Raw genomic sequence first — 23,717 nt, 5'->3', positions numbered from 1 at the left:
AGCGGATAAGAGGCCGGGCTCTAGAATCTAACAGTCGGGGCACAAAACTCTGATCTATCATATATTAGCCATGTGGCTTTGGGTAAGTTACCATCTGTGGTTCCCACATCTGTAAAATGAGGACAATTAACAGTACTTACATCATCATGTTTTTCTGAGATTTATGTGAGGTAGTGACTATTAAGCATTAGCATAGGGTCTGGCAAATAACAAGCCGCAGCCAACACTAGCTATGTAGGTAGGCACAAAAGTTTCAATCAGCTTGGAACTATGAATGCCTTTCTGTGACTGTTGCTGCGGTAAGTGCAGTGGGGGATACAGAAATACTGTTAAGTCTCATTCCCTGAATGCTGACAGGCATTTTTACAAAATTGCAAAATTTTTTTTTCACCTTCATAACAATACCCTGATATGTTATTGTTGGAGAAGGAAATACACCAGTTAAGTAACTGAAGGTCACCTGGCAAGTAATTATCCGTGTGAGATTGGAACTCAGGTTCATCTGGTTTCAGAGCTCATTCTTCCTACTTTATTACTGAGAGTTCATATAAACACTCATTCATACACCCATTCATTCAATCAACAAGTATATATTACATGCTTACTATGTGCTAGAAACCGTTCTAGGTGCTGGAGGTATAGGAGTGAACAAAACAGAGTCAGCCTCTGTTCTCATGTAGCTTACATTCTACAGGACAAAAAGACGGGCAACAAGTAAGTAGCTGGATATATAACATGTCCAGTAGGAGAAGGGCTAAAGCAGGGTAAAGGTAACTGGCGAGCGTGTGGATGTGGGGGTGTGTGTTTGGCGGTGGGGGAGGGATAGGGACAGAGAGAAGGAGAGAGAGATTTTAAAGATTTTTTTTTATTTACTTATTTGAGAGAGACAGAATGAGAGAGAGCAAGCACATGAGAGGGGGGAAGGTCAGAGGGAGAAGCAGACTCCCTGCCGAGCAGGGAGCCCGATGCGGGACTCGATCCAGGGACTCCAGGATCATGACCTGAGCCGAAGGCAGTCGCTTAACCAACTGAGCCACCCAGGCGCCCGAAGGAGAGAGAGATTTTAGACATGACGGCCAGGAAAGGCCTCTCTGGTGAAGAAACATTCAAGTGATAGATGTGATAAGACGTGATTGCATTCTGGATATTTTTAGAAGTTAGGCCCAGAGGATTCACTGTAGAACTAGAAGAAGGATATGCGACAACACAGAAATGAAGAATGACTCCAAGGTTTCTGGCTGGAGTAACTAGGAGACTGGAATTCTCTTTCCTTGAGCTGGAGAAGAAGCTGGACAAGTGGGTTTTTCTCAAGGGGAATGAGGAGTCGGGTCTTGGGACCTCGAATGCATCCCAGTGGGAATGCTGGGTAGGCAGTTCGATGCACAGGTCTGCATTTGGGGTGAGAGGCTGGAGCTGGGGATACAGGTTGAAGAGACGATGTCTAATACCATGGGGCTGCCTGAGGCGACCTAGAAGCAAGCACAGGTTAAGGAGAAGCCTCAGGCCTGGGCTTGCATGTTTTCAGTTCAGGAGGAGGAGGAGGAACCAGCAGGGGAGTATGAGAAGGACTAGCCATGGCGGGAGAAGGAAACGGAGAGGAACTATGGGCCCTGAGGCCAAGACAAGGAACTCTTTCGAGAAGGAAGCAGCGACCACCAGTGCCAAGGATGCCTGAGAGCTGCCACGGGAGGAACCTGGCAGAGGATGATGGGACAGATCAGTGAGGGGGCCACGGGTGACTCTCCCAAGTGCAACTTGGGCAGAGGGATGGGAAAAGAGGTGGCAAGTATGTATAGATGACTCTTTCAAGGCATTTTTCTGCAAAGAGGAGCAGGGAATGGGCAGTAGCTGGAGGTGGATACAGGATTGTGAGATGAGTATTTAAAGCAGGGTGACTGACAGCATGTTGATGGACCACACCGCTGATCCTGTAGAGAGAAAAGACTTGGTGATGATGCACCGACAGCAGACAAATGCGGGAGTGAAGGGCTTGAGTCGGGGTCGGGGGTAGGATCCAGCTCCCCACTGGAGGGCTGGCTTGGATGAAAGCAGGGACAAAACATCTATTGTACAGAAAAATGTAAAAAAAAAAAAACACTTTTAATCTAAAGCCATATCAAGCAATGTAAGATTCTGTCTCACTTAATCCTTACAATAACCTGGTCAGGTGGCATAATATTATTTCCATGTTATAGAGAATCACAGTGCACACGTGGGAAAGGCTTTAAATGTAGGTGAGAAAATGAACAGTCAGGGAAAGCTGTGGGTGGAAGTGCATTTGATGTGGGCCTGAAGAGTGGGTTGGTTCTACATATGTGGAAGGGGCTAAGAAGAGAATTCCAAAAATATGAAAAATAAGAATTCCATAGACACATAAAAAGGCACAAAAGAGAGGAATGGATCCTGTTGTAGCATGTACCTTAGAACCGGACTGCATAGGTTTTAATCCTAATCCTTGCAATTAACAGCTGTGTGACCTTAGGCAAGTTACCTAACTTCTCTGTGTCTTAGTTTCCTCATTTATGAAATGAGGATAATAACTACTTACCTCAGAGGATTGTGGTGAGGAATACACACACCCGTCCCTATGTCCATAGACATGTATATGTTGGAATTGTGCCCGATAAATAACGAGCATTGTATGTTTTAGTTATTATTTTATTGTTATTTACAATATGATAAAGAGTTAGAAAAATGTATATTTATTTCCTCTGTGTGGGGTGTAGACCTCTGGCAAGCCTGCTCTTGGGGGTCATTGGAAGGTATTCTGCTTCTGGGTTCCTCCTGGTGAAGGAGAATCATGGATACACAGGCAAATTTGTCACTCCCCCATTCAGCGTTTTATTTAAGAAGCATTTCTTGACCACCTACTCACAGTCAAGCTCAGTGCTAACCAGAACGCAGAGCCTAAAGACAAATGGCAGGATCCCTGTGCCTAAGCTGCTCCTGGCCACCAGGACACAGGCACGTGAACAGACTGTGGCCTTCTAATCTGAAGGCTGCCCTCACACAGGTGTTCCAGAGGAAATAGATCAGGTGCGAGTTCAGAGCACTGATTTCTGATTCCAATAGTTTGGACTTGAGTCTTAACTCTGCGACTCTACTAAGTGTGGCCCCGGGCAAGGCAGGTATGTGTCACTTTCCTCACTTATAACATGGAGAGAGCAGCATCTGATATGAGATCGCGTGAGCAGCAAATGAGATGATACTGGCCCAGCCTGGAGCACACAGCCAGGGATTTTTGTGGTGCTGCTCGGCTTCTCCTTCTAGTGCCTTCTTCCCACCACTGTTGTGGTTTGCGTGACTCAGATAGCAAGTCCTTCTGTGGAGCAGTTGAGGAAGTCTTCCTGGGAAGCCTTGACTGCAGCTGACTTTTAAGAGATGAACAGAGCTTTGCAGCATGGAAACATGACGGAGAGCACTCAGGGAAAGGAAATGGCTCGGGGCAAGGCACATGAGCCTTTTCCCTTCAGGAAGAGAGAGTGCCTCTGCTCATCTGTTCAAGAGCCCAGAAAAGACCTTCCTGTGTTGGGCGCCAAATTAGGCCCACTGGAAAAGAGCAGGCAAGGTTCCTCATACTTGACTGGCTCTCTTATCCCTGTGTGTCTCCCCTTCCCCTCTGTACTGTCTGGAATGGTTTCTTTTTGCTTGTGATTGAGATTCTGTGCCTCGAATCCTGGAATCATTTCGCTGGATGAATGCTTCCCCACCGTGGTGGAGGGAGTTATGTGTCCTTTTAATGATGTCCACAGAGAAGGGAAGACAATCCAACTGTCCTCTCAAAGCCCTGTTCGTGCACCAGCATTATTTAGTCGACCTTTCCCCCCTTCGTATCTTCTAATTTCAAGTTAAAGTAGAGCATGGTCATAAAACCAGGCCCCTCAAGTGTGGCTACGGAAAGCTACCCGACCGGCAATGGTTAAAAGAGCTTGCATTCCTGTAGCAGCTAATGCTTTGCACAACGTGTTTTGCCTGTGTTTTAAAAATGTGTCTACACAACAGCCTTGGTATTTGTCATGGTTTCATTCAATAAAAATTTGTTGACTGCCTATTAAGTACTTGGTATTGTTCTAGTGCTGGGGGTATAATAGAGGGCAAAACTACATGTGGGTCCTGCTCCCATGAAGCTTTCAGTCTAGCAGGCAGACAGACATTCACAAAACAGTTTCACCAGGCCATTCATGATGACAGACTACGACAGGCGCTCTGAAGCAGCCTGGTTCTCTAAGAGCTATGACCATGATCACCCGAGGGCCAGGGATGGCTTCTCGCCTTGAGCTGAGAATCCAAGGCCAGAATTAACAAGGAATGGGGCTAAGGGGAGAGAGAAGCTTCCCGAAGTCTATGGTGGGAGGGAGATTCCTGAGGAACCAAGAACGGCCTGGGTGGCTGGAGACCAGGCAAGATGGCGTGCGCTCAGGGTCAGACAGGAAAGTCAGGCAAGGGTCAGAACACGCAGGGCCTGCTAGACCATGGGAAGCCATTGAGAGGTTTTCAATGCAAGCATGTTTGTGTTTGAGGGGGTTTGAGGGAAGGAATATGATCATATTTCTAAAAAAATATTTTGACTGTAATAGGAAGAACCAAACGTCAATCTGATGGATGAAAAAACAGGCTTGAAGGTCGAAAGTGAGAGAAGGAAAAACAACTATTATTGTGGACCACATACTGTTGATTTGCCCTACCTATGAATGTGTTACTACATCATGAGCTCAGATAATGTCTGGGACGCAGTTAGTGCAATACAAGCGAAGACCAATTTATTATTATTATTACTGCTACTATGATTATCACCCTGTGTGTGGCATTCTGAATGTATTTCTTTGCAGCCACCCTATGGCGTATCATCATCTATGTTTTACAAACGAGGAAACTAAGACTCTAAGAGGTTAAATAACTACCCAACATCACCCAGTTGGCAAGTAGCAGAGCTAAAATTCAAAGCCCATGATCTTCCTGTGTTGAGAAAACAATGTCAAGATAAGCTGGGAGGAAAACATGTCTTTTAAGTAGAATGGTTCTATCCTCTAAGAAGCCCAGCAATTGTTGAAGCCTTTTTTCTTTTTCAAGATTTTATTCATTTATTTATTTGAGAGAGAGAGAGAGAGCGCGCGAGCACGCGAGTAGGGGGAGGGACAGAGGGAGAGGGAGAGAGAATCTCAAGCAGACTCCATGCTGAGTGCAGAACCCAGACATGGGGCTCAATCCCCACCACTGATGAGGTGATGACCTGAGCCGAAATCAAGAGTTGGATGCTCAACCAACTGAGCCACCCAGGTGCCCTGGCAATTGTTGAAGCTTTCAAAGTAGTTCTTGAATTACTCTTAAAGGGATGGTTTGAGTATTTCTACTTACTTGATTTTTACAGGGATATACACCAATTGTTCACTCTCTGCCTCTTCAATTAAATAAAATACGAAGTTTCCAGACGTAACTTTTCTAGAAGAGACTACAGGGTGACATAATAGCTAACAACATAAAAACGCAAACTCAGATTCATTCTCACATAGCTTTCTCCTCAGACAAACTTAAGTAAGTGTAACTAGTTCTGAGTGACACTGTGACATATTTGAGGAAACTATTCATTACTTAAGATAATGTAATAAAAAAGGAAAATTTGACTATCTAAGAAAGTACATGAGACTGCAAAACAGACAGCACCTATCATGTACCAAGCTTCCTAAAGAACTGGAATGATCACATTGAATTCTCAACATCCTGGGAATGAGTCTTTTTATTTCCATTTTATAGGTAAAATTGAGCATAGAGCAATTAAGTGACTTGGCCCTGCCTGCTTGGTATTTAACTCATGACTTCCCCACTCAGCTTCAACCCCCCACTCAGGAAGTTAATGTCTGCCACATGCTATTATCCATACCCATTGTCTATTAGTCTCACAACAGATTGGAAGACAAATCTCCTCACTCCCCACCCCCTAAACCTGGTGATAGTTGACAAATTAGAAATTGTTTTGATAGGAGTAAAATGGGCTTTCCATTTTGATGGAATACAACAGTTAAATTTGGTTAAAAAACAGTTCAAGAAAGTTCTTGGTGGTGGTAGTTTGTCTGTATGAGGTAGGATCTTTAGTTTGATTAATATACAAAACAGCAACAGAATAGACCAAGTGTTTGGGGTCTCAAAATCTAAGCTAGGAGGAGAGGACGGGGGACCAATCAGAAAGAGAAAAGTCATTTGGCATCTTCCTATATGAGTTTAGATCTTTTGTATATGGAAAGTTCCCCTGGAGATTTCTATCCATGCCACCCCCATCCCTCCCCAATATACATACATAGAGACTTAGTAAGTTTCTCTCTATAAGAGGAAAGATTTCTCAGTGGGTCATTTCCTGTAGCCACCAATAAAATTTTTAAAGGAAATATCTAATTGAAAAAAAAAAAATCCTTAAGATACCAAGGTCTATGAAAAATACCATCCTTGGTCTCAGTTCAAGGGTGATCCCAAACTTCTACTTGCTTTTCCTGGGGGTAATGACTAAAAATCACCTCATGGTATAATAAATACTTCTCTCGTTTTCTCTGCACAGCCCCCAGTGCCCAGCTCCTACTCCGAGGATGAGAAACAAGGATGGATTTTCACAACAGGCTGCTCACCAGCTCCATTCCAGAGAGTGTGGCTACCACAGCCCTCTTCAATCAGTACTGCTGGTGGGGCAACCCTCAGGCTGAAATGCAGCCAGCCAGTTGCTTTTCTTGAAACTGCTCTTTTTCAAGGATGTGGCAGATCAAAAGAAATAGGCAAATCACACACAGAATACGCACAACCAGCTACTCGCTCCAGAAACGTTGAAACCCGCAGTGCTTAGATGAAGGCGGATTGCCAGAATGTTGACAAGGCACACGCACACACGTGCACACAGAAAGTGCACACACACACACGGATGCAGAGCATGCTAGGTTAGAAGGTAGCAGAGGAGGTCCCCAAAGGACCGGGAACTGGGGACTGTTTGTACAAGGCTCAGCTCACCCTCGCCGTGACGCATTAACTTAGGACCCCCACAAACCCCACTTCCAGCAAGCGCTTAAAGTCAGCTGTGTCTTCCTGCTCTGCAACCCAAGTCCAGACTCTGAGCAAAGCAATCCGACAACCGACACTCCACAGTCCCGTAGTACGCTAATTCTATTTTGCTAATTGCTTTCTTGGGCATGCACCAAGTTACTGAACAGACAATGACAAAACAGAGAGCTTGATAAATGTAAGTGGCAGCACCTACTGAAAATGTTCTTCCTTAACAGGAGTTCTAATTACTTGTTTGCTTGTGAAGTAGAATGAGGGAAACTGGCAAAATATTTCTGATTGTTTTTCGACTCGGCTAGATCGGCTTTGAGATCACCTTTGCAACATTATCCTGCTCTTTAGAAAATACTTCCCTTTCCTTACACAAGACAGACTGATTTTAGAAGCAGATCTAAGTCTGTTAGATACAAGCTTTTGCCAGGAACGACAGTCATCTGCTAGCTACAGAAAGCATATCAGCAGAACCTGTGGGAAGTCATACACCAGCCCACTTTTTCCCACCCACCCAGACACTTTCCCTCTCTGGTCTGTACCTTCCGTGTGGCAGCTGGAAGAGAGGATGGTATTCGGAGGTCTGAAGATGTAAGGCAGGTAACGAGAGAAGCATTTCATCTTCCAACAAAAATAAAAAATAAAAATCTAAATAAAAAACCAGTCTCCTGAATCCATAAGGATTCTCTTGGCCTTTAAAGCTGGCTACATCACCAGTATGTTTATGTAGGTTCTCCCCTGGATCTGCAAAGCTGGGAAGCCCGAGGAATAACTGGAGATGGGTCCCATTTTGCCATCAGCACCAGGAAGCACTGCCTTACATTTCTGCATGCAGCTCAAACTCAGAAGCCCCCAAGCAAGCCGGGATATAGCCTCTTCATTGGCTGCAGCTTCTCGGAGCAGGATTTGCTGAGTAAGTCAGTCCTGCCTGTAAACACACGCTGAAATGCCCTGCCTGAAACCTCTACCTTTTCCCGTGTGGTCAGTTTCTCCTCTAGCAAGAGAAATCCAGCAGGATAGGGGAACACTGAGGGTAAGTGACCATCTCTTATTTAGCTGGAAGATCAGATGAAACAAAGACAGCACAGTGTTCCACCCTGGAGAGAGATGGCTGTTAAAAGAGCCACCCGTAATGCCATGGGTCTCAGGAATATTAAAGTACAGTGCAATGAAATGGGTCTCTGTCCTTGCTTCATCTAGATTTAGCTCTATGTTTTTTTAAGACGAAAGCCCAAACAATAGGACCATTTATCATTTAGGTGAAGCCCAAAGCTGGGGTGAGTAGCCGGTGACAGAGGGCTAACACAGACAAATTCTGTGCTCCACTACAGTCTTTTTTTCCTGCCAGCCCTCACACCAAGTTCTGAGTTATTTGCTGTACAAATTTAAAGCCACAACACAAGAACGGAGACTAAGCCCAAGGAAACTGACCCTTCACCGACCGGTGTACCCCCATGGCATGGAAAAAGTAAGTTGATCTAAGAATTAAATGACTTTACCAAAACACTCAGATTTCACAAGAGGAAGGGAGGCAATGAGACTACCCCTCATCGAGGACAGGTCCAACTACCGCATAAATTTGGATTGGGGAGCTGGTTTAGTTTTGACCCATGAAATAATAATGATTTTGGAAACCTTATCACTGGAAGGCAAGCACAAGGTACCGGTTTGGGATTTATAAGTTCTGCCAAAGACACTATTGTCTATGCTAGAGAAAAGGTGAATGTCCTTTGTGCTACATTCAGAGGCACAAGGAAATAATGTAACAGTCTATAAAAGAAAACCAAATATCCCCTTATTTAAAAATAAGATTTAAAATAAAATTTAAAAATAAGATTTAATATAAAAATATAAAATGTCTTCCTCCAATTGCACTAGGAAGGATTAAATACCTAGGAATAAATTTAACCAAGGAGGTGAGAGATCTGCACTCCGAAAACTATAAGACACTGGTAAAAGAAATTGAAGACAACACAAACAAGAGGAAAGACATATCATGCTCATGGACTGTAAGAATTAATGTAGTTAAAGTGTCCATACTACCCAAAGCCATCCATGGATTTAATGCAATCCCCATCAAAATACCAATAATATTTTTCACAGAACTAGAACAAATAATCCTAAAATTTATAAAGAACCACAAAAGACCTCAAATAGCAAAGCAATCTTGAGGGGAAAAAAAAGCTGGAGGTATCGTAATTCCAGATTTCAAACTATACCACAAAGCTAGAGTAATCAAAACAGTATGGCAACAGCACAAAAATACACCTATAGATCAATGGAACAGGATGGACATCCCAGGAACAAACCCATCCAGATGGCCAATAGACACATGAAAAGATGTTAACATCACCAGTCAGCAGAGAAATGAGAATCAAAACCGCAGTGAGATACCACCTCACACCTGTCCCAATGGCTGTTATCAAAAAGAAGAAACAACAAGTATTGGTGAGGATGTGGAGAAAAAGGAAGCCTTGTTACACTGTTGATGGGAGTGTAAACTGGTGCAACCATTGTGGAAAACAATACAGAGCTTCCTCAAAACATTAAAAATAGAAAGACCTTACGATTCCATAATCCCACCACTGGGCATTTACCTAAAGAAAACGAAAACACTAATTCAAAATAATATATGCATTTCTGTTTGTTGCAGCATTATTTCCAATAACCAAGATATGGAAACAACCCAAGTGCCCATCAATAGATGAATGGATAAACAAGATGTGGAAGATATATATATATATATATATATATCTGAAATGGAATGGAATATTACTCAACCATAAAAAAGAATGAGATCTTGCCATGTGCAACAATATGGACGGACCTAGAGGGTATTATGTTAAGTGAAACAAGTCAGAAAGAGAAAAACAAATACCATATGATTCCATTCATAGGTAGAATCTAAAGAACAACTGAACAAATCAAAACAAACAAAATACCAAACAGAATCTTGAAAGCAGAGAGCAAATTGATGGTTGCCAGAGAGGAAGTGGGTGGGAGATGGGGGAAATAGATATGGAGCATTGAGAGGTATAAATTTCTAGTTATAAAATAAGTAAGTCATAGCGATTAAAAGAACAGCAGAAGAAATATAGTCAATAATATTGTAATAACATCATCTGATGACAGATGGTGACTACATTTATCATGGTGAGCACAAACTAACGTACAGAATTGTTGAATCAATATGTGGTACACCTGAAACTAATACAACATTGTATGTCAATTTACTTCCATTTACAAAAAAGTGTGCCTTGAAATCTGGTAGAATATTTTTTAATCCTTCATTGCTTCTCCTCTTTACAAATATACTTAACATTGGAGAAACATATTGGGCTGTCCAGGAAAGCAAAAACTTTGAGCCATAGAGTAATTATGGTTTTAGTTCAGGCCATGATATATAAATAGACCCTTCCACCAATATGCTGTCTCTCTGACTTTTGGACCATTGTGACAGGATGACAAACTATTGGCAGAGACAGGATATCTAGCCCTTCAAAAGTCATATAACCCATCACTTCCTTAGACCCAGACACCTGGCAAGGTTGGGCCATCCCAAGTAAGGTGCTGTTTGAACAATGCCTGAATGGTCTGGTTTGCTGTATGGATCATCCTAGCTCATGACACAAGAGCATATCCAGAGGTGTTTTCCTGAGAGGTAGTGCACATGTGACCTCCATTCAGCAGAGTAGAAAGAGTGTGGGCTTTGGGGTCAATCTGATCCAAATTTGAATCCCTGTGAGTTCCATTTACCAGATGGGTAGATATACACAGACTCTAACACCTGTGAGCTTAGGTTTCTGCATCTATAACATGGGAACAATGGCAGGGTTTTCCTTGTGCATTCTCAGATGGAGTGAGACAATAAGCACACGAAGCACCGCGTGCACTGTGGTCACATGATCAATGGTTACTACCGATGCCGTGCTTACCATTGCTGTGCACCTGCTCTGAGCTTCTCTGGCCAGACCTGAACCTGAGAGCAGGGACAGAACGTGTGTGATGAGGAGGGTGGGGCCACAACTAGACAGCCAGGGCTGAAGCGTGTCTTTGATACTGACTTACTGGGTCATCTTGGGCGATTGATGTCACATCTCTAAGCCTCATTACGTAGCTAATGGGGATAATAGCAGAATCGCACATGATATGGTGACGGCCAAAGAGGGTGATTGGTACAAAGGGTTTAGTACAGTGCCTAGCAAAATGTTAGTGCTTCCTAAGTTTTGTTGCTATGTCTATAGCAGTAATATCAACCCTGAATCACAGTATCTTATTGTATTTACTTACCCATCTTGTCTACATAATGAAATTGTAAACTTCCTGAGGGAAATATCAATGTCTAATTCATCTTTGTACCCCAAGTGCCTGGCACAGAGTACTCAATAACTACTAACTGAAGGAGTGAATGGATGGATGGATGGATGGATAAATCAATATATATGGGAGAAAACTTTTGAAAGATGTTTGAGACTTCTTTGTGGGGAGGTTTTTCACAGCACAAATGAATTTCAGCCCATTATAAAGCTGGAATATATTACTCAGGCAAATATATTATGGAATTCATGAATAGACATGCTTCCCCTTGGCATAATTTAGTTTTAAATAAACAGTAGGCATTTAGTATATACCTTGTGAGTCAATAGCGGGCACTTAGTAAATACTTCCTGAGTGAAAAAAACATTCACGGATTATGCTGTCCATAATTAAAGTGAAAGAACTAAGCAAACCCCCCTATAAAACAAAACAAAACAAAACAAAACGCCTGTCTCCTTCATTACAAACAAAAGATCAGTGAGGCTGGCACCTAAGTTCCAAACTGGCCACTCCCAACCAGCTAGTACCTCTTGATCTCAATTGAAAGCATCTTTTCCAATCCCATTTTAAAACTACTGATTTTGTGCCTGCCCTCTGCACCCCACTCACCCAGATGTAGAATGGGCAAGGGGCAGAAAGAACTAATGTGAAATCTCCTCAGTCAGATGATCCTGGTGCAGTTGGTTTGCGCTGCACCATTTCAAGTGTTTCAGTGTGCTTCTGTATCTTTTTTTCCCTTTGATTCTCTAAACCATCCCATTTTACAGAAGGGAAAACAGGCTAAGAGGATATAATCATTTATCCAAAGACAAATAGCCCCCGAGGAGATCTAGCATTTTTATACCAGCCTCACTTAGTGAATTTGCAGATTTCAGAGCCATCAATCCTATGAATTCAGACTCTCTCTCTTTTTTTTTAAAGATTTTATTTATTTATTTTTGAGAGAGAGAGAGAGAGAATGAACAGGGGAGGGGCAGAGGGAGAAGCAGACTCCCCGCTGAGCAGGGAGCCCGATGTGGGACTCGATCCCAGGATCCTGGGATCATGACCTGAGCCGAAGGCGCTTAACCAACTGAGCCACCAGGTACCCTGATTCAGACTCCCTGAGGACAGACAAGAACCTGCATATTACATATGCCAAGTGATTCTTACTTGAGTTTGAGAACCTCTGGAGTGAGGTATTTCATTTCATGATTTGGCTTGAAAGGTAAGGGTTACAAAAAGTTTTTCAAATACTCTTGTCCCAAATCATGTGTCTCACTGCTTTGGTCCAACATTTTGTTGGCACCCTGTTGTTATACTAGGCATTAGTTAGTAATGGAGCGATTTACTGACTCCTGCTCTAAAGGAGTGCATTTTCCAGAAAAAAAAAAAGGATGAATAAACTATTACATTACAACATCATAGGGGTTATGATGGAAGGAAGGGGTCTAAAAATATTCTTTGGGATTACAGAGCCTCAAAAATTCCATATTGGAGATCCAGTCTTGGGCATTAGGCATTATTTACAAAAAGCGCCTGTTAAAAGGCAATTATCTTACTGGGAGCTACAGTGAATGAACAGTCAGCAGTCATTAACCCCATGAGTGGAATGAGACTCTGATACAGCAAATGTCATCCCAGATGAGAGCAGGACTACCAAGAGAGGAAGGGTCTTTCCAAGGGGACAAGGAGACGGGAGGCTCAAAGGCATTGGCAGAAGTGCCTGCAGGGAGGGCCCAAGAGCACAGAGCGATCTCTGAAAGGGAAACCAGGAGCCCAGGAGGAGGGAAAGATAAAGGTGACCCATTTTAGGTGCCATGTGAGAAGGGCCCTGGAGTCCGGCAGAACAGAGCTTAGAGACAAGAAATGCCCCAGATGATTTCCACATGCCAGGTCCTGACATCCAGTTGCAGAAAAAAAGACAATTAACTGGGAGATTGTTGAGTGCCGCACCATGGACTGGGCTGTTCACGCTTTTCTTGAGACCACTTCCTGGGGGATCAGAAGCATTTGCTTCGGTGTGGCAAAGCCCCAGCTGGAGCCCTCGCCTTGGGGCATCCTAACAGCCTGCTGGGCCGGGGCTGGTGCCCACCCCGCCCTGAAGCCCGCTTCTTCTGGGAAAGTTACCCTGAGCATTCTCTTTTCACATGTCCTTACAACCTCCTCTGGGTTATGTTTCATCATTACAGTTTTTCATTTTGCTCAGAAGGAAAGCAAATCCCAAGAAAACAAAAATTAGCTTATTTAAGATCGGTCAGGATGAGCATGGCTAGTTTTCACTTTCCAGCCAAAGCGAAGCAAATTCCTATTCATTCTTCAAGTCTTAAATAAAATGTCACATCTTCAGGGAGAGGCTTCTTAATGCCTCAGACTGGGTCAAATCCTGCTACAGACTCTCAAATACCATCCTTTCCTTTCAAAGCACTCATTCATTACTGAACACATTTATTGAGCATCTATTTATGTCAGGTACTGTACATGGTGCTAAAGAATCAATAGTAAACAAGACAGACGAGACACCTGCCCTTTTCTTCAGGGGCAATTATCACTCCTAACATATAGGGTTTGTGAAGATTACATGAGATAAATCACTGAAGTGTTTAGAATTCTGTGTGGCATGAAGTACTGTTCGATTACTTTGATAATTGCTGTTAAGTATCTAATTTCTTTGCCAGACTCTTACTGGCAGGAGGGTAGAATTTTGACTTTTCTCTGCTGAATCCAGAGTGTGAGGTTCACTGCCTGGTGCATAATAGGAATTCGATAAGTTTGTGCTGGACTGAATTGATTTGAACTGAAACAGGCAGAATTCTGACATACTTTTTCCCAATACTGTCCAGCCAGTATGTGAAATTCACAGCTTGGTACATTCTGATTTGGAAGGAAGAGGAACCTCTTTTTGGTTAGTTCCTTCATCCACTCATATAATATTTTTAGCAGTTATTAAACACTAGACTTCTAGAGAGAGACAATAAGCAGGTAAACATTATATCAACAAAGTTACTTCAGATTGTGAAAAGGAATGATCCAGTAATTCATCCAAAGAAAACCAAAACACTAACTCAGAAAGATACATGCATCTCCATATTCATGTGCGGCAGTATTTACAGTAGCCAAGATATGGAAACAACGTATGTGTCAATTGATGGATGAATGGATAAACAAAATGTGGTGTATATATATATGTATATATATACAATGTAATATTATTTAGCCATAAAAAGAAGGAAATCTAAAACAAGCAACCCCCCCTTCCCCAATTCAGATACAGAGAACAGACTGGTGGTTGCCAGAGGTGGGGTGAATGAGGTGTGAGCAACATGGGTGACGGGGGTCAAAAGGTAAAAGCTTACCGATATAAAATAAATAATGGGGACGTAACGTACAGCACGGTGACTACAGTTAACACTGTATTGCATATTTTAAAGTTGCTAAGAGAGGAGATCTTAAAAGTTCTCATCATAAGAAAAAAATACCATAACTATGTATGGTGATGAATGCTAACTACACTTACTGTGGTGATCATTTCACAGTACATACAAACACAGAATCATTACACTGTACACCCGCAACTAATACAATGTTATATGTTAATTATACCTCTATTTTTTATTTTTTATTTATTTATTTATTTATTTTTAAGATTTTATTTATTTATTTGACAGAGCAAGACACAGCGAGAGAGGGAACACAAGCAGGGGGAGTGGGAGAGGGAGAAGCAGGCCTCCTGAGGAGCAGGGAGCCCGATGTGGGGCTCGATCCCAGGACCCTGAGATCATGACCTGAGCTGAAGGCAGACGCTTAACGACTGAGCCACCCAGGCGCCCCTATACCTCTATTTTTTAGAAAGCAGAATGAAGAAAATAAAATGGGGGTTGTGGTAGAGAGTGACTGCTTGGCTTAGATGATCAAGGAGGGCTTCCCTGAGGAGGTGACATTTCAGCTGAGGCCTGAAAGACAACTTGCTTGGCCAAGAAATGGTTTTGGTTCATTCTCTTACCCAACCCTGCTGCAGCCTGTACGTTTTCTTTCAGAGCAGTTTTGGCCTCTACCTTATTTAATTAACAATTTCGTTCTTTTAAACTAGTAGTTAACTTTTGTCCGAGATCAGCGGGGACACAGATTCTGCTATGTCGCTCACCACTGCATCCCCCAGACTTCCCTGAGAGGCCGAGAGAGACCTGATTCACACAGTGGAAGGGGAGTCTGGGCCAACTGCTCAGCTGGCTCTCTAGGCATGTGACTAAAGCAAGGAAGAGGTGGGCAGCTACAGATAAGACTAAAGAGGATTTTGAAGATGGAGGACAGGCTCAACTTAAAGCAGATGCAAAGGGAAAAATAGAACCTAGCTGGTTACAACAGAAGATTTTTGGCTCTCAATGAAAAGACTATACACTGAAAAGCATAATAAAGCCAAGCACATTTTCCACCAAATTTTATATACTAATTCTCACAGTAGCTACAAAAAGTAGAGAGCTTCTCCTCATTTATGAAGAGATGTCAGAGCAAGTAGGCAGTATTTTTTCATTCTAAGGCATATGAATAGGACTTGATTTTCATAATGATAACAACTGTAATCACCTCAACCATCAAATCTGAGTTCTTACTAGGTCCATTCCCTCTGCAAACCATTATGCCTAGGACATCTCATTTAATTCTCTCTTTTTTTAAAAGATTTATTTATTTATTTATTTATTTATTTATTTATTTGAGAGACAGTGAAAGAGAGAGAGAGAGATCATGAGCAGGGGGAAGGGTAGAGGAAGAAGCAGACTCCCCGCTGAGCAGGGAGCCTGATGCGGGACTCCAACCCAGGACCCTGGGATCATGACCTGAGCCGAAGGCAGACGCTTAACCAACTGAGCCACCCAGGCGCCCTCATTTAATCCTCTTGAAAAACTTAGAATCAAGTAAATGTTATTATTTTATTTGTTTATACATGAGGAAATTTGCACAGAGATGTTAAATAACTTGCCAAGTGTGAACAAATGGAGGGACTAAGTTCACAGTGCAGACTTCTCACTCCTACCCCCACACTGTCTGGATGCTGTGCTGTTTTCCAGGCTACATGATCTTGACATTCTCTTCCCTGGTAGTCTGGTAGAGAACAGAGCACCTAGAATGACACTCAACTTCTGTGTCAACTGATATGGAATTGGTGGGTATTTGATCGGGCTGGTCAAATTTACTTCTGCCCTATTTGAAAGAAAGGGTTTGCTAATGACTAGCATCACTATGTGGGGGAATTATAACCAAATCCACACATCTACCAATCAATGCCTCCAGAGATTCAAGATGCATTGAAGGGTTACTTTTTCCAAGACACAGTGTCAAGGACCATGGGGGTGGAGGAATATGTAAGGCAGAGAGTGTAAAGGTGAGTGAGGAGGTAAGAAATCAATGAAAAATACGAATATATTACCAATTACAGAATGGCCATAAGAGCATAACAGATAAAGTGCAGACTAGGAAAATCTCACATGTAATTGTGACATTGGGTTGGATTCCACGAAGACTTCCTGGAGGTGGCAGCATCTGAGATAGGTTTTGAAGGACAGGGAGAATTTGGATCTGTGGAGATGTGAGTGGGAAAAACATGCTGGTAGGAATTAAAAATTAGAGCAACAGTTTGATGGTAGGGAACCTCAAGAATTATTTGGGGGAATAATGAGTACTTCTGTTTATTAGTCTATATAATGCCAGGAAAGATGGTTTTTAATGCTACTTCATGAACATGAAAATAATAATATTACATTTCCTTAAAATTTTACTACATAGTTATTCACAACTCAAATTTACCCTATTTATTCTAAATCAATGGAATTAAAGCACATTTTAAACCTATAAAGCAGGTTTCAACTTCAGCGTTTGGGCTAAACACTAATCAGCTCTCATTTGGAAATAGGAGACTTCAACCTCCCTTATCCAAGCCAGACGAAGAACTGCCTAATTATTCAGTCTATACAATGTCTCAAAGCCTTTGGAAGAAGAACCCATTCCAAAGTCATTCCAGAATATGCTTCCATTTCCTCAAAAGGAATTGCTTTGTCTGCTTCTCTCCTGCACATCTCTGGGCTTTAGTTAAACGATGAACAGATGCAAAGGAATCAATATGCTAAGATAGTAAGAGTGCATTTTTTACGGCTTTCTGTGGCTATGCTATCTGTTTTGGCCTTCATCCTCAGGAGCAGGCAGTGCCATTTCCTTCTGGACAGATGAGAACATTAGAGGATTTTGAGGTAACCCAGCACATGGACCCAGGTGGCAAGATCTTAGCTTTCGGACCCTTAGGCCACCCTTTAGAGATAAAAGAGAAGGTTTGAGTGATCAGGTTTAATGTCTTCTGTAGAAAACACTTTAACACAAGTTTTCCCTTGATTCTGAGAGGCCATAATAGTAAATCTTTCAAGAGGCAGCAGGGGAGAAAATGCTCGACCTGTTGTTCTTGAGGTACGGAGAGAAGACTTGCTCGTTCGGCGAAGGCGCTCCCCTGGGTTTACCACCCTGCACACACAGCCGCCTGCACTAGACTTCTGTGTGTCCTGCAGAGTAGTTCAGTTTTTAATTCAAATGTCAGGCCTTTAGAGAGGCTATGCGTTCGCCCGTCTCCTGCATCTGGAGAGAGTTACCCACTTAACGTTCCTTTCTGTTTCAGTCCGAGTTTTGCTTGACAGCTGGGTTTATCAGCGTCAGCACTAGTGATGTTCTGGCCTGGATAATTCTTTGCTGAGGGTGGGAGTGGGGCTGCAGGTGGGGGGTGGGGGGTGGGCGCTGGGAGGGGGAGTTCTCCTGGGCACTCTAGGATGTGTAGCAGCATCCCTGGCCTCAAGCCACGACATGCCAGGGGCACCTCCCCACCTCCATGGTGACAATCAAAAATGTCCCCAGATGTTGCTAAATATCCCCTGGGGTGGGGGCAAAGCTGTCGCCCACATACACACACATGGAGAATCCTGGCTTTATAGCGAGACTGCCTCAGAGACCAGGGCTCGGGCCGTACAAATAATCATTTGATGAACAGTCAGCAAACTAAGTGCTTCTGGAATTCTCCGTGTCTTCGTTTCCTCACCTCACTCTCTCACACGGCTGCCGTGTAAATCCCATGAAACAATATTTGTAAAAGGGCTTTTGAAAATTTGAAAATAGAATGTTGTTGCCATTTGGTTTACCTGAGTCTTTAGGCAACCACTGATGCTGCCATGTTGGAAAATGACAGCTCTATTCTGTAATAAATAAACTTACTTACTTATTTATTTATAATTTTTTTAATTCAATTTAATTAACATATAGTGTATTAATGGTTTCAGGAGTAGTGTTTAGTGATTCATCAGTTGATGAATATAACACCCAGTGCTCATTACATCAAGTGCCCTCCTTAATGCCCATCCCCCAGTTACCCCATCCCCTGACCCCCCTCCACTCCAGCAACCCTCACTTTGTTTCCTGGAGTTAAGAGTCTCTTATGGTTTACCTCCCTCTCTGTGTTTGTTTTATTTTATTTTTCCTTCCCTTCCCCTCTGTTCATCTGTTTTGTTTCATAAATTCCACATACGAGTGAAATCATATGGTATCTGTCTTTCTCTGATCGACTAATTTCGCTTAATATAATACCCTCTAGTTCCATGCATGTCACTGCAAATGGCACGATTTCATTCTTTTTGATGGCTGCATAATATTCCATTGTATATAATTTAGATTTAAAGGAATCCCATCAACCCAATCTACAAACAGGGAGTTGAAGGCAGCAGTAAGAGACATCGCTCTTGCCACTCAAATGAATATTCTTAGAGTCTCCTGTCTTCATGGCCTTTGCTGAATGGAGAGCTGGTGCTAATTCATGCATGCATTTGTTCAATAGATATTTGTTAAGTACCACTCTGTGCCAGGCACTGTGCCAGGCACTAGTGATAGTTACACAACTTCTAGTTATAGTAGGCACATCAGATCTGGCCCTGCCTTCATGGAGCTTATAAGCTAGTGGAGAAAACATACAATGAGTAAGGAAACTATAATGCATTTGGCAAGTGCTACGAAGGGTAACAGCCCAGACCTCCTAGAAGGGCCACCAAGCTTAGAGACAGGGGTTAGGGGAGGCTGGCTAGGGAAAGTGACACCAGAGCTGAGGTCTGAATGATGAGGAGGGGTTTGCAGGGAAAGAGAGGGTGAGCAATGTTCCTGGCAAAGGGGAGAGCATGTGTGTAGTACTGGAGGTGAGGAACTATGGTGTGGAAGGAAACACAAAGCACAGAGGACACGCAGGCAAGCAGTGACACAGGCTGAGAGTACCCTAAGAACAATGAAGCCCTTTGAAACCTTTAGGGAGGCAAGCCACATGTGTGTGTACTAAGAATACTACCGTAGCTCCAATGTGATGAATAGAAAGGAGGTGGTCAAGATGAGAAGGAAAATGGGAGAAAACCAAAGAGGCTGCTTCCATATCCAGAGAACAGAAGATGGCATCCAAAGTAGGATAGCGGCATTGTGGCTAGAGAGCGGTCAAGGAATTCAAGAGATCATTTGAAATATTTAGGAGGAAGAATGACATAGGATTTAGGGTAGATGAGCATGTGTATTGAGGGAAGTTAGGAAGGCAGGTGTCAAGGATGACTCTAAGGTATTTGGGCGGGCTTTTGGAGAAAGTAACTGAAGTTGACTACAGCCATTGCTACTAATAACAACAACAACAACAAAATGAAAGAATGTTTATGCGTTCCTGCTGAGTACAGGTCCCTAAGTATGAAAATTATTATCTCATTCAAGTCTTGCAATATCCCTATTATATAGGATCTGTTATTCTTAGTATGTCAAGGCTCAGGATAACCTGCTCCAGGGCACATATCTGTAAATGACAGACCCAAGATTCAAATCCAACTCCCTGACTCCAGAGGCCCCTCTGAACCACCACATATAACCATGATTAATTCATTTGAGTGTTTGCCTTCTACGTTTAAATCATAAGTCTTTCAGCTACCAACAATACCTTTGAAGGAATCACTGAATCATTTAAGCTCTTTGAATTTCAATTTCTGTAGCCAAAATCTGTGTATTAGAATACCTCCTTTACAACATTGATAGAATGATTAAATTGGTCCCAATACTAACAACGAGAGAGCAAGCATTTACTGATTGCCAACTATATCCATGCTGTGTTGTAAAATACTTTATATGTGTTAGCTAATTTAATCCTCACAAAAGCCCTTGAGGTAGCTTCAACGATAATGTTACAAATGAGGACACTGAGGCACAGATGGATGAAATGCCATACCCAAGAGTTACATAGCTGGGATGCAAACCTGGGTTAACATTTCTGGATCCTGTACTCCTCACCACTGGGTCATGGTGTCTCTACTGAGAAGTGAGACCTCAGCAAGTCCCTGACACGTCATGAGTCTGATGCCTGGAATACTGGATATGCTCAGTGCTGGCTACGATTTTTATTCCATGTTAAGTATATCAAATTTTTGGTAAGTGCCAGGCACTGTGTTAGGCAAACAAGATAGATATGGCCCTTGTTCTAATGCTGTTCTTGGAATTTTGGAAAGCCATTTCCAGTCATGGCTTTTTTTTCTCCCCATTTATCAAGCTGCCTGTCCATGAGAAGTAGGGACATGTCAGTCATTGATGTGAAAGGTTTCAGAGGAGGCCAGGGAGGTGACTTCATCTGGAGGCAAATACTGAGCATTGAGAAAAGAGCTGGTGCGTGTCAGCCAGAAGGCCCCACAGAGGCTCTCGGAGGGGCTGCTGCCTCCCTCCCTGCCCCCTTGCAGGGAGCACGGAGTCCAGTGTCTACATGTAAGAAACAACCGGCTGAGAAAATGGAGTCTGAATAATCTATCTAACAGATATTTGGTCGCCAGAGGTCAGGGAGCACAGGTTGATGGTATTTTTTTTTTAATTAATTTCTTTTTTTTTTAGACAGAGAGCACGGAGGAGAAGGGCAGAAGGAGAGGGACAAGCAGACTCCACGCTGAGCGCTGAGCCCGACATGGGGCTCGACCTCATGACCCTGAGATCATGACCTGAGCCGAAATCAAGAGTTGGGTGCTCAACTGACTAAGCCAACCGGATGCCTCAGGTTCATGGTATTTTTTTAATGGGAAGAACTATGAGAGAGCTAATCTAACCCTGTAACATCACACAGGAGCCTGAGAGTGGTTAGGTGGCAGAGGACATGTGTGGCTTTGGTTGCATCCCTCTTCCTTTCTGTAGCCCATTTCCTCCCTCTGTAAAACGGGGAGATGAAAAATGATCTTCCAGCTTCCTTTAAAGTCCACTATGCTATGAATCTACATGTTTAAACCACATTGTTACCTACTTGCTCATTAAGAACATGTGGACAAATGATACTTTTATTAGGAGTAACGAGCATTAATTAATTGTTTATGTTTATGGATGATGTAGGGGCAATTAATTACCTATGATTCTCTTTTAACTGCTTTGGCATTACATAGATAGAACCCAAGCCTAGAATCTTCCACAGAGGTTACTGTTCTTTCCAGGGCAGAGGCTTGTTTTTGTTTGCAGCCATATGTAAGTAATCCTTTCGTAAACGTGGGAATCTGCTGGTCATTTTAAACTCATTTTGAAACAAGTTTATCAAACTTATCACATATGAAAGATTAAAAATAAATAATTATCTCATGGCTGCAGGGATGACAGATTTTTAACATTTTCTTGGAATCTGCTTTCATATGCATAATAGCTAACATTTACTTAGCATTTACTGTGTCCTATTCTGTCCTTTTCATGGATTATTTGATTTATTCTCACAAAAACCTACAAAGGAGAAGCTATTATATTCCCCATTTTACAGAGGAGAAAAGTAAAGTTAAATGAAACTAAGGTTATGTAACCCATTCAAAGTGACATAGAAAGTGGTGGCACTGGGACTCAAATCCAGTCTGTTCAGAGTTTATACTTCTTCTTTTTTTTTTTTTTTTTTGAGTAGAGTTGACACACAATGTTACATTAGTTTCAGGTGTACAACTTAGTGATTTGACGAGTGTATCCATTACACTGGGCTCATGCTTTTAACTATGGTAAGTTCGTTCTTCATGATGCCCTCAGCTTTCTATTAGGGACACAGAGTATCACTTTCTGTGAAAAGAAATGCAAGTATTTTAAAAATAATACCTGGAGGTTTTTGTTGGTTTGGGTTTTTTTTTCTTTTTGGGATAAAGTTTATGAATTATTTTTTTAGTTTCATGAATTTAAGTTGCGATTAACTAATGGTATTTTTAAGAGACAGCTTATCTTTAGCAAGCTGTAAATTATGTATTAAGATACATTTGCTCTCAGGTACGTCTGATGAGAAGCTGCACTTTACACGAATCATGGACGAATAAGGAGCAAGAAGGTAAATTCTGGAGCATGTGTGAAATGGTAAGTTGTAGAAAATTAACACCAGTTTTCCTTGGGAAATAAGCACTTAATATCAATATTTGGAAGTCATCACTGCTTGGATATCATTTGTACAGACCTGTCAGCATGGAAATTGCCTGGTCGGTGTGATGGATGGTAGAGAGGAAGAAGCACACACTGAGAAATGACTTGTGCCATAATATGGGGAAAGGTTGCCTTAAATTGTAATCAGGAGAATCATTCCTGAAACAATAGGTAGTAATGATTCTTAAAAAAACAGCTGACACAGTTATGGAAATGCTACATAAAGAGTAACATTGTTTTAAAAAAAGATCCCACGTTCCCCAAGCTACAGAGTGAGAGGACCCTGCCAGTTCTATGAGCTCCCAAATTTACGTGATCTCAACAATGCCTTGAAAATCGATTTCTGGGCACTAGAACTAACATTTTACAAGTTCCTATGATGGTTCTGAGCAAAGATGTGCGAGCCACAGTGAGCCGCAGACCACGGGCAGTTTTCCACTCTGAGAGGTGAGGTCTGAAGACCTCCAGGTTGGAAGCACTAACAAAACGAACAATAAAAAAAGTTTGAGTTTAAAGGTGAGGTTGAATTTTCGTAGTACCACTCCATAAACGGTCGGGTTACTGACGTTCTCCCTTGAGGTGAAATGCGCTCGGCTTATGTGGACGGTCAAATGACCAGTCGTCCATTTTACTAGTACTACTTCAAACACCAGGATATGCCCATGCTTGAGATCCTCTAGTGGCTTCCCATTGTGCCCAGAGTAAAACTCCTATTACTTACCAAGGCTTGCAAGGCCTCACTGGAACCTGCCTCTGCCTCTCACTGCAACCTCACCCTTCTCCCACTCACTGCCCCAGGCGCTCTGGGCTACCTTCTGGTCAGGCCTACACTGCTTGTGCCTCAGGGCCTTTGCACTCATTGTTCCCTGTGTTTAAGTGCTATCCCAACAAGTCTTTTGAACCTGGCTTCTACTCATTACTTGGGTCTTAACTCAAATGCTGCC

General features: G+C 42.5%; 1 protein-coding gene and 1 long non-coding RNA gene across 6 annotated transcripts in view; one reads left to right on the top strand and one right to left on the bottom strand.

Annotated features, from left to right (window-relative positions):
- The window catches only part of PPP2R2B (protein phosphatase 2 regulatory subunit Bbeta), a 457,129-nt gene that overhangs the window by 420,532 nt on the left and 12,880 nt on the right, over window positions 1–23,717 (bottom strand). For 2 of the 5 annotated variants that reach the window (XM_078067329.1, XM_078067331.1), the window contains exon 1: window positions 7,572–7,841. The exons of 2 other annotated variants lie outside the window; for them this stretch is intronic. In XM_078067329.1, the coding sequence (XP_077923455.1) occupies window positions 7,572–7,645 (74 nt within the window). In that variant the 5' untranslated portion in view covers window positions 7,646–7,841. Of the gene's footprint in view, window positions 1–7,571; window positions 7,842–23,717 lie in introns of those variants that run through there. One more of the 5 variants, XM_078067335.1, reaches the window with a different exon arrangement.
- On the top strand, window positions 7,804–22,795 carry LOC144381134 (uncharacterized). Its single transcript, XR_013445814.1, has 3 exons — window positions 7,804–7,942; window positions 21,244–21,403; window positions 22,627–22,795. It is a non-coding gene; the product is annotated as an uncharacterized LOC144381134 (long non-coding RNA).

Source organism: Halichoerus grypus, chromosome 2 (assembly GCF_964656455.1).
Source record: "Halichoerus grypus chromosome 2, mHalGry1.hap1.1, whole genome shotgun sequence".
Taxonomy (NCBI): domain Eukaryota; kingdom Metazoa; phylum Chordata; class Mammalia; order Carnivora; family Phocidae; genus Halichoerus; species Halichoerus grypus.
This window is presented reverse-complemented; position numbering and strand designations above follow the sequence as displayed.